The following is a 15,190-nucleotide window of genomic DNA, read 5'->3' as shown; positions in this document are numbered from 1 at the left end:
ATGACGGTGAGGATAACATGAGTGAGGTTGATGTTCTGGAACATGTTGATATTAAGGGAGAGGAGGTGTTGGAGTTGTTAAAATACATTAGAACGGATAAGTCCCCGGGGCCTGATGGAATATTCCCCAGGCTGCTCCACGAGGCAAGGTAAGAGATTGCTGAGCCTCTGGCTAGGATCTTTATGTCCTCGTTGTCCACGGGAATGGTACCAGAGGATTGGAGGGAGGCGAATGTTGTCCCCTTGTTCAAAAAAGGTAGTAGGGATAGTCCGGGTAATTATAGACCAGTGAGCCTTACATCTGTGGTGAGAAAGCTGTTGGAAAAGATTCTTAGAGATAGGATCTATGGACATTTAGAGAATCATGGTCTGATCAGGGACAGTCAGCATGGCTTTGTGAAGGGCAGATCGTGCCTAACAAGCCTGATAGAGTTCTTTGAGGAGGTGACCAGGCATATAGATGAGGATAGTGCAGTGGATGTGATTTACATGGATTTTAGTATGGCATTTGAATAGGTTCCACACGGTAGGCTTATTCAGAAAGTCAGAAGGCATGGGATCCAGGGAAGTTTGGCCAGGTGGATTCAGAATTGGCTTGCCTGCAGAAGGCAGAGGGTTGTGGTGAGGGGAGTACATTCAGATTGGAGGGTTGTGACCAGTGGTGTCCCACAAGGATCTGTTCTGGGACCTCTACTTTTCGTGATTTTTATTAACGACCTGGATGTGGGGGTAGAAGGGTGGGTTGGCAAGTTTGCAGACGACACAAAGGTTGGTGGTGTTGTAGATAGTGTAAGAGGATTGTCAAAGATTGCAGAGAGACATTGATAGGATGCAGAAGTGGGCTGAGAAGTGGCAGATGGAGTTCAACCCGGAGAAGTGTGAGGTGGTACACTTTGGAAGGGCAAACTCCAAGGCAGAGTACAAAGTAAATGGCAGGATACTTGGTAGTGTCGAGGAGCAGAGGGATCTGGGGGTACATGTCCACAGATCCCTAAAAGTTGCCCCACAGGTAGATAGGGTAGTTAAGAAAGCTTATGGGGTGTTAGCTTTCATAAGTCGAGGAATAGAGTTTCAGAGACGCGATGTAATGATGCAGCTCTATAAAACTCTAGTTAGGCCACACTTGGAGTACTGTGTCCAGTTCTGGTCGCCTCACTATAGGAAGGATGTGGAAGCATTGGAAATGGTACAGAGGAGATTTACCAGGATGCTGCCTGGTTTAGAGAGTATGCATTATGATCAGAGATTAAGGGAGCTAGGGCTTTACTCTTTGGAGAGAAGGAGGATGAGAGGAGACATGATAGAGGTGTACAAGATATTAAGAGGAATAGACAGAGTGGACAGCCAGCGCCTCTTCCCCAGGGCACCACTGCTCAGTACAAGAGGACATGGCTTTAAGTTAAGGGGAGGGAAGTTCAAGGGGGATATTAGAGGAAGGTTTTTCACTCAGAGAGTGGTTGGTGCATGGAATGCACTGCCTGAGTCAGTGGTGGAGGCAGACACACTACTGAAGTTTAAGAGACTACTAGACAAGTATATGGAAGAATTTAAGGTGGGGGGTTATATGTGAGGCAGGGTTTGAAGGTCAGCACAACATTGCCAACAGGCCAAAGGGCCTGTAATGTGCTGTACTATTCTATGAGGAGACCTCCAAACTACGGATAGTCTCGGAATTCCCACTTAGATTTAATTGTAACTTCAGCAGCTTTCTTGTCTCTATGTAGCTTTTAATGAGATTTATTAAAAAAACAATCAGGTACAAGTTTCCGTAATACACAAAACATTTACAGAGAAGCTGAAGTAATTTTGTAAAGTGTAACACCCTCTAACAACTCCATCAAATATTTAAAAGGTATTGGTGTCAACATGCCCAAGGCTCCTGACCTTAGCAATCAAGTTTTCTTAATACATGAAAGAGGGTGCAGTTGTAACGTAACTAAAAACACTTGCGTACCATTTGTTGTCTTAAAGAGCCTTTCACTCAAGAAGAGAATTTTCCACAACAGGACAAATCACTACCCTGATGCATATCAACTAATTTGCTGTGAGCAAAGCTTTATTAGAAATCTCCAATTCATTGTTTGAAAATTACTTTACTTCAACTGCTGTATGATTAGTACCCAGGAACGGTAACCTTGGTGAATAAAACAAATACGCATGCTTACCTTTATCAAAAAGCTTCTCGCATTCATGACATAAAGAAAAATCATGTGACCACTGTGCATCCCAGCCTTTCCCTGGCGTTGTAGCTCCACAACTCTTACATCTTACACATTTGGTGCATATCTACAGAGAAGATCTTTATTAGAAACCATTAAAATGATGGCAAATTAAAGCACAAAATGACCAGAAGCAAGCACAGCATAACCCATCTGATAGTGGAGAGAAAAAATGGTTGCATTATATGTCAAACTCAAGGCCCGCGGGCCAAATCCGGCCCATGGTGGAATTATCTTTGGCCCGCGAGATAATATCTAATTACTATTAAAGCTGGCCCCAGTAATCGAAACGCCTATGGCGTATGATATGGCTAATGCTGAGTTTATTCATGTACCAGGTTTTCAGGGTTTTTAGTGTTTATTCAGCAGTCTTCTTCATAAGAAACGGAATTTGTAAAGTGAAACACTTTGTAGTTATAGCAGAGACTGAGACACATGAGAGCAGGCTGAAAAAAACGGAGGCAACGAAAGCTGCGTTCACACGCGTCCGACTGATCCGGCCTGCATGAAGCTGCATTTTGCTCAATCCGGCCCGTGACCTAAAATGAGTTTGACACCCCTGATTTAAAGGATAAATAATCTACTCTGATATAGAAAGTAACTAAAATGGCAGCCTTAATCTTTCACATTCTGACCAGTTTGCTGTGTATTTTCAATATTTCCTAATTCAGTTCAGATTTTTGCATTTTTCTTTTTATATCCTTTTAATAAATCATAAACACATAAATATCTAGAACTTTAAACCAAAACCAAAATCATGAAAGCAATGCAAGAAATCACTTCAGAGTTCAACTCTGATCCTCAAACTCTATGGCATTTAAAGTGAGGCAAAGCTTGTACTTATTAAGTTCTTAGCTTGCTCGATAAAAGCTGCAGCAATACTAATAAACTAACAAATAAACTCTTCTCAGGCTTCCAGCCAGGCACAGCTATCCATACCTGTGCCCGGCTGGAAGTCAGAGAAGAGTTTATTCATCATTATATGCCAGAAAAGCACTAGATCCGTTTTCTAATAAACTAAGTTAGCTCATCCTCCAATTTTTTTTCATGATTTCAATAAAAATTTTACTGGCTAGCTTGGTAGCTTGCCCTATGGAAATATACAAAAGCGGTTGTTGTTCAGATGCACATTACATGAACATACCAATGTGCGACTTCACCATGCCCTTGGTTAATTAATTTTGTCCTAACAGAATCTTACTGACAAATGCAAAAGGAAACCTGGCCTCAACTTGCTGATTCACAGATAAAGAGAAAGAAGATCAGTACAATGATAAGTCTGCTGGCAATGAAGAAAGCAGAATCTTTATCCACAGGCAACAGAAATAGAAATACGTACAAAACCAAAGCAGGGGATTTTATATGCATGATTTGGAAGAGTCAAATCAATGCTGTTTGAAGTACTAAACAGAGTTCAATGAAATGCTCCTCACCAAGAGCCTGAGTTGATCCTGCCATATGTATTCAGAATGAATTACATTAATATATTCAAATAATAATTTATTTGATTACAGTTTCTTGACAATGTCTCAAACATTCGTCTTATCTATGTATAGTCCAGATTAAAACAGAGGCAAGTTACAGACATTGGTCATGTGGATAGTCAGAGGCTTTTTCCCAGGGCTGAAATGGCTAACATGAGAGGGAGCAGTTTTAAGGTGCTTAGAAGTGGGTACAGAGGAGATGTCAGGGTTAAGGTTTTTTTTAAAACGCAGAGAGTGGTGAGTGCGTGGAATGGGCTGCCAGTAATGGTGGTAGTGGCGGATACGTAGGAAGCCTACAGCACAATACAGGTCCTTCAGTTCACAATGCTGTGCCGAACATGTACTTACTTTAGAAATTACCTAGGGTTACCCGTAGCCCTCTATATTTCTAAGCTCCATGTACCTCTCCAGGAGTCTCTTAAAAGACCCTATTGTATCATATTTATTGTACCCATTGGATATGATAGGGACTTTTAAGAGACTCCTGGAGAGGTACATGGAGCTTAGAAGTATAGAGGGCTACGGGTAACCCTAGGTAATTTCTAAAGTAAGTACATGTTCGGCACAGCATTATGAGCTGAAGGACCTGCATTGTGCTGTAGATTTTCTATGTCCACATTAAGAAATTAAATGGAGGTGAAGTAGTCAAAACTTTTGCATGAATTAACAAACCTTACCCAGACTTTCTTTTTCTTAGTTGGTTTTGTTGGATAGTTTGGTCCCAGGCACTCTGGGTGATAGCTGTTTCGACACTTGCCACACTCAAGAAGCTGCTGCGTGAAAAGAAATGTCTTAAGAATTAATAATACACACAAAATGCTGGTGGAACACAGCAGGCCAGGCAGCATCTATAGGAAGAAGCAATGTCGACGTTTTGGGCCGAGACGTCAACAGCGCTTCTCCCTATAGATGCTGCCTAGCCTGCTGTGTTCTACCAGCATTTAGTGTGTGTTGTTGTTGTAAGAATTAATAGTTTATTTTACCCTCACAATTCAGCACAAGAAACTAATCATTCAGATCCTTTTCCTTTCTTGGGGAAAATTCTCCATTTCTCAGTTACACTTGCAATCCACGTCCATCATCATTCAAACACAGTTCTCTCTAGAATTAACCATGAGAAGGTCAAAAAAACTTAAAAATCCTAACTGGAAATTGTATGGGCAAGTACCAGAGCTCTTTAGAAAATGAACCAAGCAATAAAGGAGCATAGAAAATCATAAGAAAATCTAATTAAACTACTTTTATCTGAAAAACTCAAAGGTGCTGTATAGACAGTATATTATTGCAGTTGACTATGATGAATCTGGATAAACTCATGCTGTTTAATCAGATTGATACACTATAACACTCAATTTATTGATTTCAACTGGGCCTTTTTGGAGAAATTGTGCAGTGAAGCATTTCCCAGGCAGACAAAAAAAAATCCCAGTCTTTGGCATCCTGTGTGGCCTTGTCCTTTAGTAGAAGAGACCAAAGACACGTAATTCTGATTTTTCTAGATCTAATGTTCATAGCACATGTTCAAATGTAATTCATTTTCCTGATTCACCATTACATACTGCATTAATGTACTATCTTGGACAGGTTGCACTTGAATCTGATGGGACCAATATTCTTGCAGGCAGGTTTGCTAGAGCTGTTGGGAGTGGTTTAAACTAAAATGGCAGGGGGATGGAACAAGTATGATAGAGCTCAGGATGAGCCAGCAGGTTTACAAGTAGATGATGTCATGTGTAATGTGAATGCAAGGAAGGCAAGCCAATGATTGGGTACATCTGCAGACAAAGCAAAGAGTTAAGTTGCATTACAGAGGTAAAATTCATAAGGGTGAAAAATGCAGGACTGAAGGTGCTGTATTTAAAAGCACGTAGCATTCAGAATAAGGTGGACAAACTCATGGCACAATTAGAGATTGGTTGGAAAAACGTTGTGGGCATCACTGAGTTGTGGCTGAAAGACAGTCATAGTTCGAAGTTTAACATCAAAGGATGTATTTTATATCGAAAGGATAGGCCAGAAGGCATCGTCGGTAGTGTGGCTTTGTTGGTAAGAGATGGAATTACATCTTTAGAAAGAGGTGACATAGGGTCAGAGAATGTTGAATCTTTGTGGGTGGAGTTAAGAAACTGCAAGGGTAAAAAAATCATTATGGGAATCATATATAGGCCTCCAAATAGTAGCCAAGATGTGGAGTTGAGATTGCAAAGGGAGCTGGAAAGGGCATATAATAAGGATAATGTCGCAATTGTATTAGGGAACTTCAATATGCAAGGAGATTGGAAAAATCAGGTCAGTGTCAGATTGCAAGAGGGGGAATTTGTTGAAGGCCTATGAAATGGCTTTTTAGAGCAGCTGTGCTTGAGCTTACTAGGCAAAAGGCTATCTTACATTGAGTGCTGTGTAATAACCCAGACTTTATTAGGGAGCTTAATGTAAAGGAATCCTTAGGGGATAGTGATCATAATGCATTTGAGAGGGAGAATCATAAGTCACATGTATCAGTATCACAATGGAATAAAGGGAATTACAGAAGCATGAGAGGAGCCTGCCCAGGTGGACTGGAGGGGGATACTGGCGGGGATGATAGCAGAACAAAGGTGGCTGAAATTTGTGGTTATAGTTCACAAAGCACAGGATAGATACATCCCACAGAAGTTCTCAAATGGCAGGGCTAGGCAACTGTGACTGACTAGGGAAGAAAAGGACACATAAAAGCCAAGGAAAGGGCATATAAGGTAACAGAAGTGAGTGGGAAGTTGGATGATTGGAAAACTTTTAAAATCCAACAAAAGGAAACCAAAAAAGCTATAAGAAGGAAAAGATGAAATATGAGGGCAAACTAGCCAATAATATAAAATAGGATACTAAAAGTTATTTTTCAGTTATATAAAGTGTAAAAGGGAGGTCAGAGTTGATATCAGACCACTGGAAAATGATGCTAGCGAGGTAGTAATGGGGGACAAAGAAATGGCAGATGAATTTATTAAGTACTTTGTTTCAGCCTTTAATGTGGAAGATACTAGCTGTGTGCCAGAGGTCCGTGAGTGTCAGGGAGCAGGAGTGTGCGCCATTGCAATTACAAAGGAAAAAGTGCTAGGGAAACTCTAAGGTCTTAAGGTGAATAAGTCACCTGGACCAGATGGACTACATCCTAGAGTCCTGAGAGAAGCTGCTGAAGAGATAGCGGATGCATCAGTCATGATCTTTCAGGATAATTTTATTGTGACATGGTCCCGGATGATTGAAAAATTGCAAATATCACTCCAATCTTTAAGAAAGGAGGAAGACAAAAGAGAGGAAATTATAGGCCAGTTAGCCTAACCTCAGTGGTTGGGAAAGTGTTGCAGTCCATTATTAAGGATGAGGTTTCGGGATACTTGGAGACTAATTATAAAATAAGTCAAAGTCAGCAAGATTTCTGCAAAGGGAAATCTTACCAAAATAAAATCTGCTTAACAAGATAAAATCCTATGGTGTTACAGGAAATATTCTAGCATGGATAGAGGAATGGCTGATGGCAAGAGGCAGCGAGTGGGAATAAAGGGGGCCTTTTCTGGTTGGCTGCCAGTGACTAGTGGTGTTCCTCAGGGGTCAGTATTGGGATCTCTACTTTTCACATACTGTTCACATTGGTGGCTTTGTGACAAAGTTTGCAGATGATATGAAGATAGGTGGAGTGGTAGAAAGAACTGAGGAAGCAATGCGATTGCAGCAGGACCTGGATAAGTTGGAATGGACAAAAAAGTGGCAGATGGAATACGGTGTTGGGAAATGTATGATAATGCATCTTTGCAAAAGGAACAATAGTGCAAACTATTATCTAAATAGGAAGAAAATTCAAACATCACAGGTGCAAAGGGACTTGGGAGTCCTTGTGCAAGACTCCCAGAAGGTTAATTCACAGGTTGAGTCTGTGGTAAAGAAGGCAAATGGCATTCATTTCAAGGGAATAGAATACAAAAACAAGGAGATAATGCTGATGCTTTATAAGACGTTGGTCAGGCTGCACTTGGAGTAGAGTCAAATGTTTTGGGCCCCTTATCTCAGAAAGGATGTACTGTCAATGGAGAGGTTCGAGAGGAGGTTCACAAGGATGATTCCAGGAATGAAGGGGTTAACAGATGAGGAGTGTTTGCCAGCTTTGGGCCTGCACTCACTGGAATGTAGAAGAATGCATGGGGACCTCATTGAAACTTACTGAATGTTCAAATGACTAGATAAGGTGGATATGGAGAGGATGTTTCCTCTTGTGGGGGTATCCAGAACTAGAGGGCACAGCCTCAAAATTGAGGGGCGACCTTCTAGAACAGAAGTAAGGAGGAATTTTTTTTTTAGCCAAAGGGTGGTGAATCTGTGTAATGCTCTGCCATAGGTTGCAGTGGAGGCCAAGTCTGTGGGTATATTCAAAGCAGAACTTTATAGTTTCCTGATTGGTTAAGGCAACAAGGGATATGCTGAGAGGGCAGGTGTATGGAATTGAATGGGATCTGCGATCAGTCATGATGAAATGGCGGAGCGGACTCAATGGGTTGAATGGCCTAATTCTGCTCCTATTGTATTATCTCTACAACACCAATGTGTCTTACAGATGAAAATGGGAGAAAGTACATATATTTTTCAAATGCCAAGTATTTACCAAAATAAATGACACTAGAAGAAACCAATGGAATTTTTTGTTTGGGGGAAGAGCAGAAGGGCTTGAGAAGGCAAGATAGCCATATAAATTTGAGGCTAGATTAAGGCTTAATTTCATTTGAAAAATGTTAAAAGTACTCTTTGTGACACATTTACTCCATTCTTAAAGTTACTGTAATGAACATGAAGGAGGGAGGGAAAGAATTAAAAATCCAAAATCCTATCGGTATGAATACAACAGGATATACCAATCAAGGTTATTTTCGTGGGCAATTCTAAATAATGAATTAAGGCCAGGCATACATTTTGCACTACAGTAACCACAATGACTCATCTTTAATTTTCAAATGTAGCTTATTATCTGACACTATTACCTTTGAGGATTTATTTTGTCGGCAACAAACATGGCAGAATTTGCAGCGCCGACAACACCAGTTCTCCCACTGCTCCTCCAGGGGGCGCTCATTCTCCTCCAGGCAGAAAAGGTGGAAGGGTTCACAGCAAACCTGACAGTAAATAAACTGCAAAGGGATTGAAATGGAGAACAAATCAACAAAGAGCACCCCTGAAGCAAAATCATACTTGCATCGATACAGCATCTTTCGCAATGACACATTATTTGTAATCATCACACACCACATCATTATTTGTAATAGACCTGGTAAGACGGCTGATGGCTTACTGTAAAAAACAAGTTGAAAATTCACACACAGCAAGCTCCTTCAAACAATAATGAGATTACAAACATACAATCTATTTTATTGATAATTGCAGAGATATATGTTGACCAGGGAACTGCACCACAAATCCTTCGCAAAATACTGGCATCCTTTACACTCACTTAAACAGGACATTATTTTAACATCCACAACAGTGACTCCTGATAGTATAGCATTCCCTCAAGTACTGTATTGGTATGTTTGCTAAAGTTCTGAATCAAAATCCATGGAGGATTTGCAAGGTGAACACATCACCACTGTGCAACAGCTAGATTTCATATTCAGTATTATTGGAAGCTCCACAGTGGACATTCAGATGTGCAAACCATTATAAAGTCCACTGTGAAGTTTACAAATGATAATCATCAAGATGTCTATTCTCTCATGCAATTAGCATGTCAAATGTCACACAGCATTAAACAGAACTAGGTGAGTATATATTAGGTTAAGATAAATCAACTACTTCATTGGTTTCTCACTACCACTCCAATGCCCCAGTAAGTTTAAATATTATTTTCTGAAATCTTGCATTCAAACTTAGTAAGCTGTAGAGATTCCTCTAAAACTCAATTTTGAGGTATGCTCTCTCAAACAGTTTTACTTCTCTCAATGCACTGGATAATATCTGATATCAAATCCAGAATACCATACAATTAATTAACAGTAAGCAGGAAACCATACCTCAACTTGTCCGCTGCTGGCGCAAAGGAAGCACACCACCCTGGGAGTGATGGGTACAGAAGTCAGGATGCTAAGTCCACCCATTTCCCACACATTTTCCACATCACAGTCTTCCTACAAAGAGTCAGTAGATTTACGTCAGAAAATAAACAGCAAAGTTCAATTATTTTCTGTGGATCAAATTCAATTAAAACTTCGCAAATATTGCCACAAGTACTGGAAGGTTAGGTCACAAGGTAACCAGGTATACGTAGCTTACTGGTTTCATAATTGGCTTGATGGTAGGAAGCAAGAAAGTAATGGCTGAAGGTTGTTTCTCAGATGGTCCATTGGCCTGTCACAGAGGGTGGTGCTAAGACCTTCGTTGTTCATTATCCAAAATATCTGGATATACATGTAACAAAGTATAATTAGTAAGTTTGGTGAATGATAAGAAAATGGTGGTATCGTGGACAGTGAAGATGGTTACCCAAAATTACAGGGGGATATTGATCAGTTAGGTAAATGGCTCAAGGATAGTACTAAGTGTTGCATTTTGGGAAGTCAAACTGGAGTAGAACCTATACGGTGAACGGTTGGACCCTCAGGAATGCTGTGGAACAGAGAGACCTAGTACAAGTACAAAGTTGGCTGAATGCAGCATCACAAGTAGACAAGGTGGTAAAGAAGGCATGTGGCATACTGGCCTTCATCTCAGGGCACTCAGTACAAGAGCTACGACATTATGTTGCAGCTGTACAAGACGTTGGTGAGAATGCACTTGGAGTATCTGTACAGTTTTGATTGTCTAGTTACGGTAAAGGAGGAGGGGTATGCTTCATGGTCAACAATGCTTGGTGCGACCCCCAGAATGTGCATACTCTCTGTTGTGCAGATCTTACTGGCTGCCCAGGGAGTTCATGGCTGTTACTATCACAGTGGTGTACATTCTGCCACAGGCTGACACTGACCTGGCTCTCAAGGAACTGTACCAGACCATCAACTCACTGGAGACTGCACACTCAGATGCTGCCTCCATTGTTGCCAGTGACTTTAATTGAGCATCGTTGATGACAGTCTCTCTGAAGTTTTGTCAGCACATCCAGGTGAGCACTCGTGGAGATTAAGATACTTGACCACTGTTACACTCCCTTCCGCATAGCTTACAAAGCTCTCCTTCACCCAGCTTTTGAAAAATCAGGTCACTCTTCGATCCTGTTTTTGCCGACGTACAGGCAGAAGCTGAAACAAGAGGCGGCCATAGTTAAAACTGTCCACTGTTGGTCTGATCAATCGATCTCCATGCTGCAGTACTGCTTTGATGACGTCAACTGGAATGTCTTCCATGATAAGGATGTCTCCGAGTTTACAATGGAGTCACGTGCTTCATTAGAAGTGCATTGACGATGTTGTCCCCCAGAAGTCGGTCAGGGTCTCTGTGAGCCAGAAACCCTGGAACCATAGTTCTATGTGAGCAGCACTTATTGCGCAACATAGAGCTTAAATTGCCGGCAATCAGCTCAAGAGAAGCAGCTATGATTTGCGCAAAGCTATTAAGGGTGCAAAACAACAATACAGGGACAAGATTGAGTCAAGATTCACAACGAATAGCACACGTGACTTGTGGTGAGGGCTGCATACCATCGCAGACTTCAATGCCAAAGGTTGTGGTCCCGCCAACATCGCAGCCTCTCTCCCAGATGAGCTCATCGCTTTTATGCTCGGTTCAATATCACTAACTCTGAGCCTCCAAGGAAAGCCAGCGCTACAACCTGCAACCTGGTCATCTCTGAGTCTGAGGTACGCAGATGTTTCCAACGAGTGGACAGTTGCAAGGCTGTGGGACCGGACAGCATCCCTGGGCGAGCACTCAGGATGTGAGCAGCACAACTGGCAGGTGTGTTTACTGACATTTTTAATCTCTCCCTCTCCCAGTGTACAGTGGCCTCCTGCTTCAAATCATCCACCATTGTCCCTGTACCAAAAAAGACCACGGTAACATTCCTGAACGACTGACATCCTGTCACACTCACCTCAATAATAAGCAAATGCTTTGAGAGGCTGATCAAGGATTAGATCTGCAGCATGCTACCACCCAAACTGGACCCCCTAAATTTCGCCTACTGACACAACCGATCGACAGACGACGCAATAGCCATTGCTCTACATACCATCCTTACACATCTGGAGAAGAAGGATGCTTATGTGAGAATGCTGTTCTTGGACTACAGTTCAGCATTCAACACCATAATTCCTTCCAGGCTCGACAAGAAGCTCAGAGACCTCGACCTTGATCCTGCCTTGTGCAGCTGGATCCTGGACTTCCTGTCAGATCGCCAGCAGGTTGTAAGAGTGGACTCCCTCACCTCCACCCCTTGACTCTCAATACAGAAGCCCCTCAGGGCTGTGTACCAAGTCCCCTCCTTTACTCCCTGTCACCATCCACAGGTCTAATCTGCTAATTAAATTTGCCGACAACACTACATGATTGGCCTAATCTCAAACAATAATGAGGTGGCCTACAGGGAAGAAGTAATCTCTCTGACACAGTGGTGTCAAGAAAACAACCTCTTCTTCAATATCGCAAAAACAAAGGAGCTGATTGTGGATTACAGCAGGAATGGAGATGGGGTAACCCCCTATTGACATCAATGGATCTAGGGTTGAGAAGGTGAACAGCTTTACGTTCCTTGGTATCCATATTACTGAGGATCTCACGTGGTCTCTTTCACCTCAAATGGTTGAGGAAGTTTGGTATGGGTCCCCAAATCCTAAGGACTTTCTAACAGGGGCACAATTGAGGGCATCCTGACTGGCTGCATCACTGCCTGGTATGGGAACTGTAACCTCCCTTAACCGCAGGATTCTGCAGAGAGTGGTGCAGACAGCCCAGGGCATCTATAGATGTGAACTTTCCATAATTCAGGATATTTACAAAGACAAGTCTGTAAAAAGGGCCTGTAAGATCATTGGGGACCTGAGCCACCTCAACCACAATCTATTCCAGCTGCTACCATCCAGGAAATGGTACCGCAGCATAAAAGCCAGGACCAACAGGGTCTGGGACAGCTTCTTCCACCAGGCCATCAGACTGATTAACTCATGCTGATTTGAATGTATTCTATGTTACATTGACTGTTCTATTTATTATAAATTACTATGATTGCACATTTAGACAGAAAAAGATTTTTACTCATGTATGTGAGGGATGTAAGAATTAAAGTCAATTCAATTCAATTATAGGAAAGATAAAATTAAAACTGGAAAGAGTGTACAGCAGATTTATGAGAATACTGCTAGGGCCCAAGGTCCTGAGTTATAGGGAGCGGTTAGACAGGTTAGGACTTCATTCCTTGGAGCATAGAGGATTTCAGGGGTGCTGTTAGAGATGCATGAAATCGTAACAGGCAACAATAGAGTGAATGCACACAGGGAGGTGGAACTAAAAACTAAAGGGTGTAGATTGATAGTGAGGGGCAAAATATTTAAAAGGGGCCTGACATACAGATGAGGTGCGGATATGGAATAAGCTGCCAGAGAAAGTGATTGAGGTGGTACAATTACAATATTCAAGATGTTTGAATAATTCATGGAATGGAGGGTTTTAGAGGGATATGGGCCAAATGCAGGAAAATGGGACTAGTTTGATGAATGAGCACCATGGTCAGCATGTACAAGTTGGGTCAAAGGGCCTACTTTCACACTGTATTCCTCTATGACTCTACATCAACATCAGAACTCCTTATGAGTCCAAATTCTTGCAAAGGATTTCTGAATACATTGCTTAGTAAAGACTGAATTCCAATGGGAATATCTTGACTCAAAGAGCCCTTCACAAGAAGATTCTGAATAACATACAATAAATATGACCAAATAGAATTAAAGATGAATACAGACTAATCAGCAAGCCAGGATGTATATGAATCCACGTAGAGAACCAGTAGGTTGATGAGTATTCCCATTCAGCCAAAATATTCAGGAAGTTCATATGGAGGGCATCTTCATTTATTTAGCATGAACTGAAGGTTTTATCCCAGTCTTCAGTTCAGATTACAGTGGTGCCCATCAGAATCTCCAAAACATTAACCAATATTCATTGTATTAATGTAAAAACTAGTCATATTTTTCACTTATACACATACCTTCTAAGCCAGAAACAAGCTCAATGTAGATCAAAACAACGCTGTCTAGGTGATGGTAGAGCATGAACGAATGAAAGTTTCCTACACAATTAATTCTAGAAGTTACCCAAGCAACATATTACAAAGTAGTAACTTCGGTGGCATGGTCGAATAACAAAGTAAAGAGTCATAATGTGTTGCTTCCTTACACATCCTTACACTAACATATGGTTAACATGCAGGTGTCTGCACGTGTTCAGTAGTGCTATTGAAGAGTTTAGTGCTCTGCGTTACTTTGGTTTCAAAGGTTCAAATAAATATGTTGGAAAGCTTGTAAGTGTATGTGTATGCATGTAGAAGAGGGTGGTTGTTACTGGTGGAAGAAAATATAAATGAATATCATATTATCCATTTCCCTGAGCCAATACGGTCAATAGTGCAAATGCGAAGCCTTAGATTTCCGTTTCTACCTTGAAATCCACTCTGATCCTGTGGACTCCATCCGCCACTGGCTTCTGTTTTCCACAACTAACATTTGTGAACGTAGTGAGGAGATTCAGAGTACTGGGTTCAAACTTACTGACAGGAACCACTTTGTCCTGAAAATAAGAAGCATGAAATCAATGAGACTGTTCTGTGTTATGCTATATTTGTTACTAATTATAAAAGCAGTGCCTCTGTAGGTAACACTACTTCAAAGCATTTCTCAATGTTTACCTTTACTCGGGTCAATATTTTCAAAGCACAATTTCCTTAAGCATGTTCAACTGCAGTAGATCTCTATGCAAACTAATTTCAGTAAAATAAATAAAAATAATGAAATTTGAATGTGGTTTATTTCAAGCCCCTCCCCCAACAAATAATTTTTTTTGCCTGTTCCAGTCCAGAGGAATTGAGACCATCTGCAGAGGTTTAGTTGCTGTCCCAGCTGAGATCAGCTCAATCAGCAGGCATGACTCAGTATTACAAAATGCAGTTTCATCCAAGGGAGCATTTGTGGTTGGCATTAATATAATGGGTGCAAGAAATTATATTTCTAACTGAGCAAAGCAAGAAGGGAACATTAAATTCCAAATTATACAGAGGCATTTGGCACCCTTTTGCTTACAAAAAGCTGGACTGTTTTTGAATTATTTTGGAGAAAGTACTCTGGGAAGATATTACATCAAACTTGTCTTGGTAGACAATTGAGAGATGACTGCTCTGACAAACTGCTTCAAGAACATATTTCTATTATGTATCATTGTGGCCCTTTTTGGCTTAAACAAGATTCCACACTTCTTTTTAATATCATGCACTGTTCCAGATTGCTGTATACTATTACCATCATGTTTTGTATCTATTTATTGAGAT

At 41.2% G+C, this 15,190-nt stretch overlaps 1 protein-coding gene across 2 annotated transcripts in view; it reads right to left on the bottom strand.

Annotated features, from left to right (window-relative positions):
• kmt2a (lysine (K)-specific methyltransferase 2A) overlaps positions 1–15,190 on the bottom strand; it is a 161,553-nt gene that overhangs the window by 72,656 nt on the left and 73,707 nt on the right. Inside the window, exons 9-13 of one of the 2 annotated variants that reach the window (XM_073029965.1) lie at positions 14,308–14,436; positions 9,738–9,851; positions 8,712–8,858; positions 4,380–4,475; positions 2,165–2,285 (exon numbers count right to left, since the gene is read on the bottom strand). In XM_073029965.1, coding sequence (XP_072886066.1) covers positions 2,165–2,285; positions 4,380–4,475; positions 8,712–8,858; positions 9,738–9,851; positions 14,308–14,436 — 607 coding nt within the window. The remainder of the gene's footprint in view (positions 1–2,164; positions 2,286–4,379; positions 4,476–8,711; positions 8,859–9,737; positions 9,852–14,307; positions 14,437–15,190) is intronic. The other variant, XM_073029966.1, reaches the window with a different exon arrangement.

Source organism: Hemitrygon akajei, chromosome 26 (assembly GCF_048418815.1).
Source record: "Hemitrygon akajei chromosome 26, sHemAka1.3, whole genome shotgun sequence".
Lineage (NCBI taxonomy): Eukaryota > Metazoa > Chordata > Chondrichthyes > Myliobatiformes > Dasyatidae > Hemitrygon > Hemitrygon akajei.
This window is presented reverse-complemented; position numbering and strand designations above follow the sequence as displayed.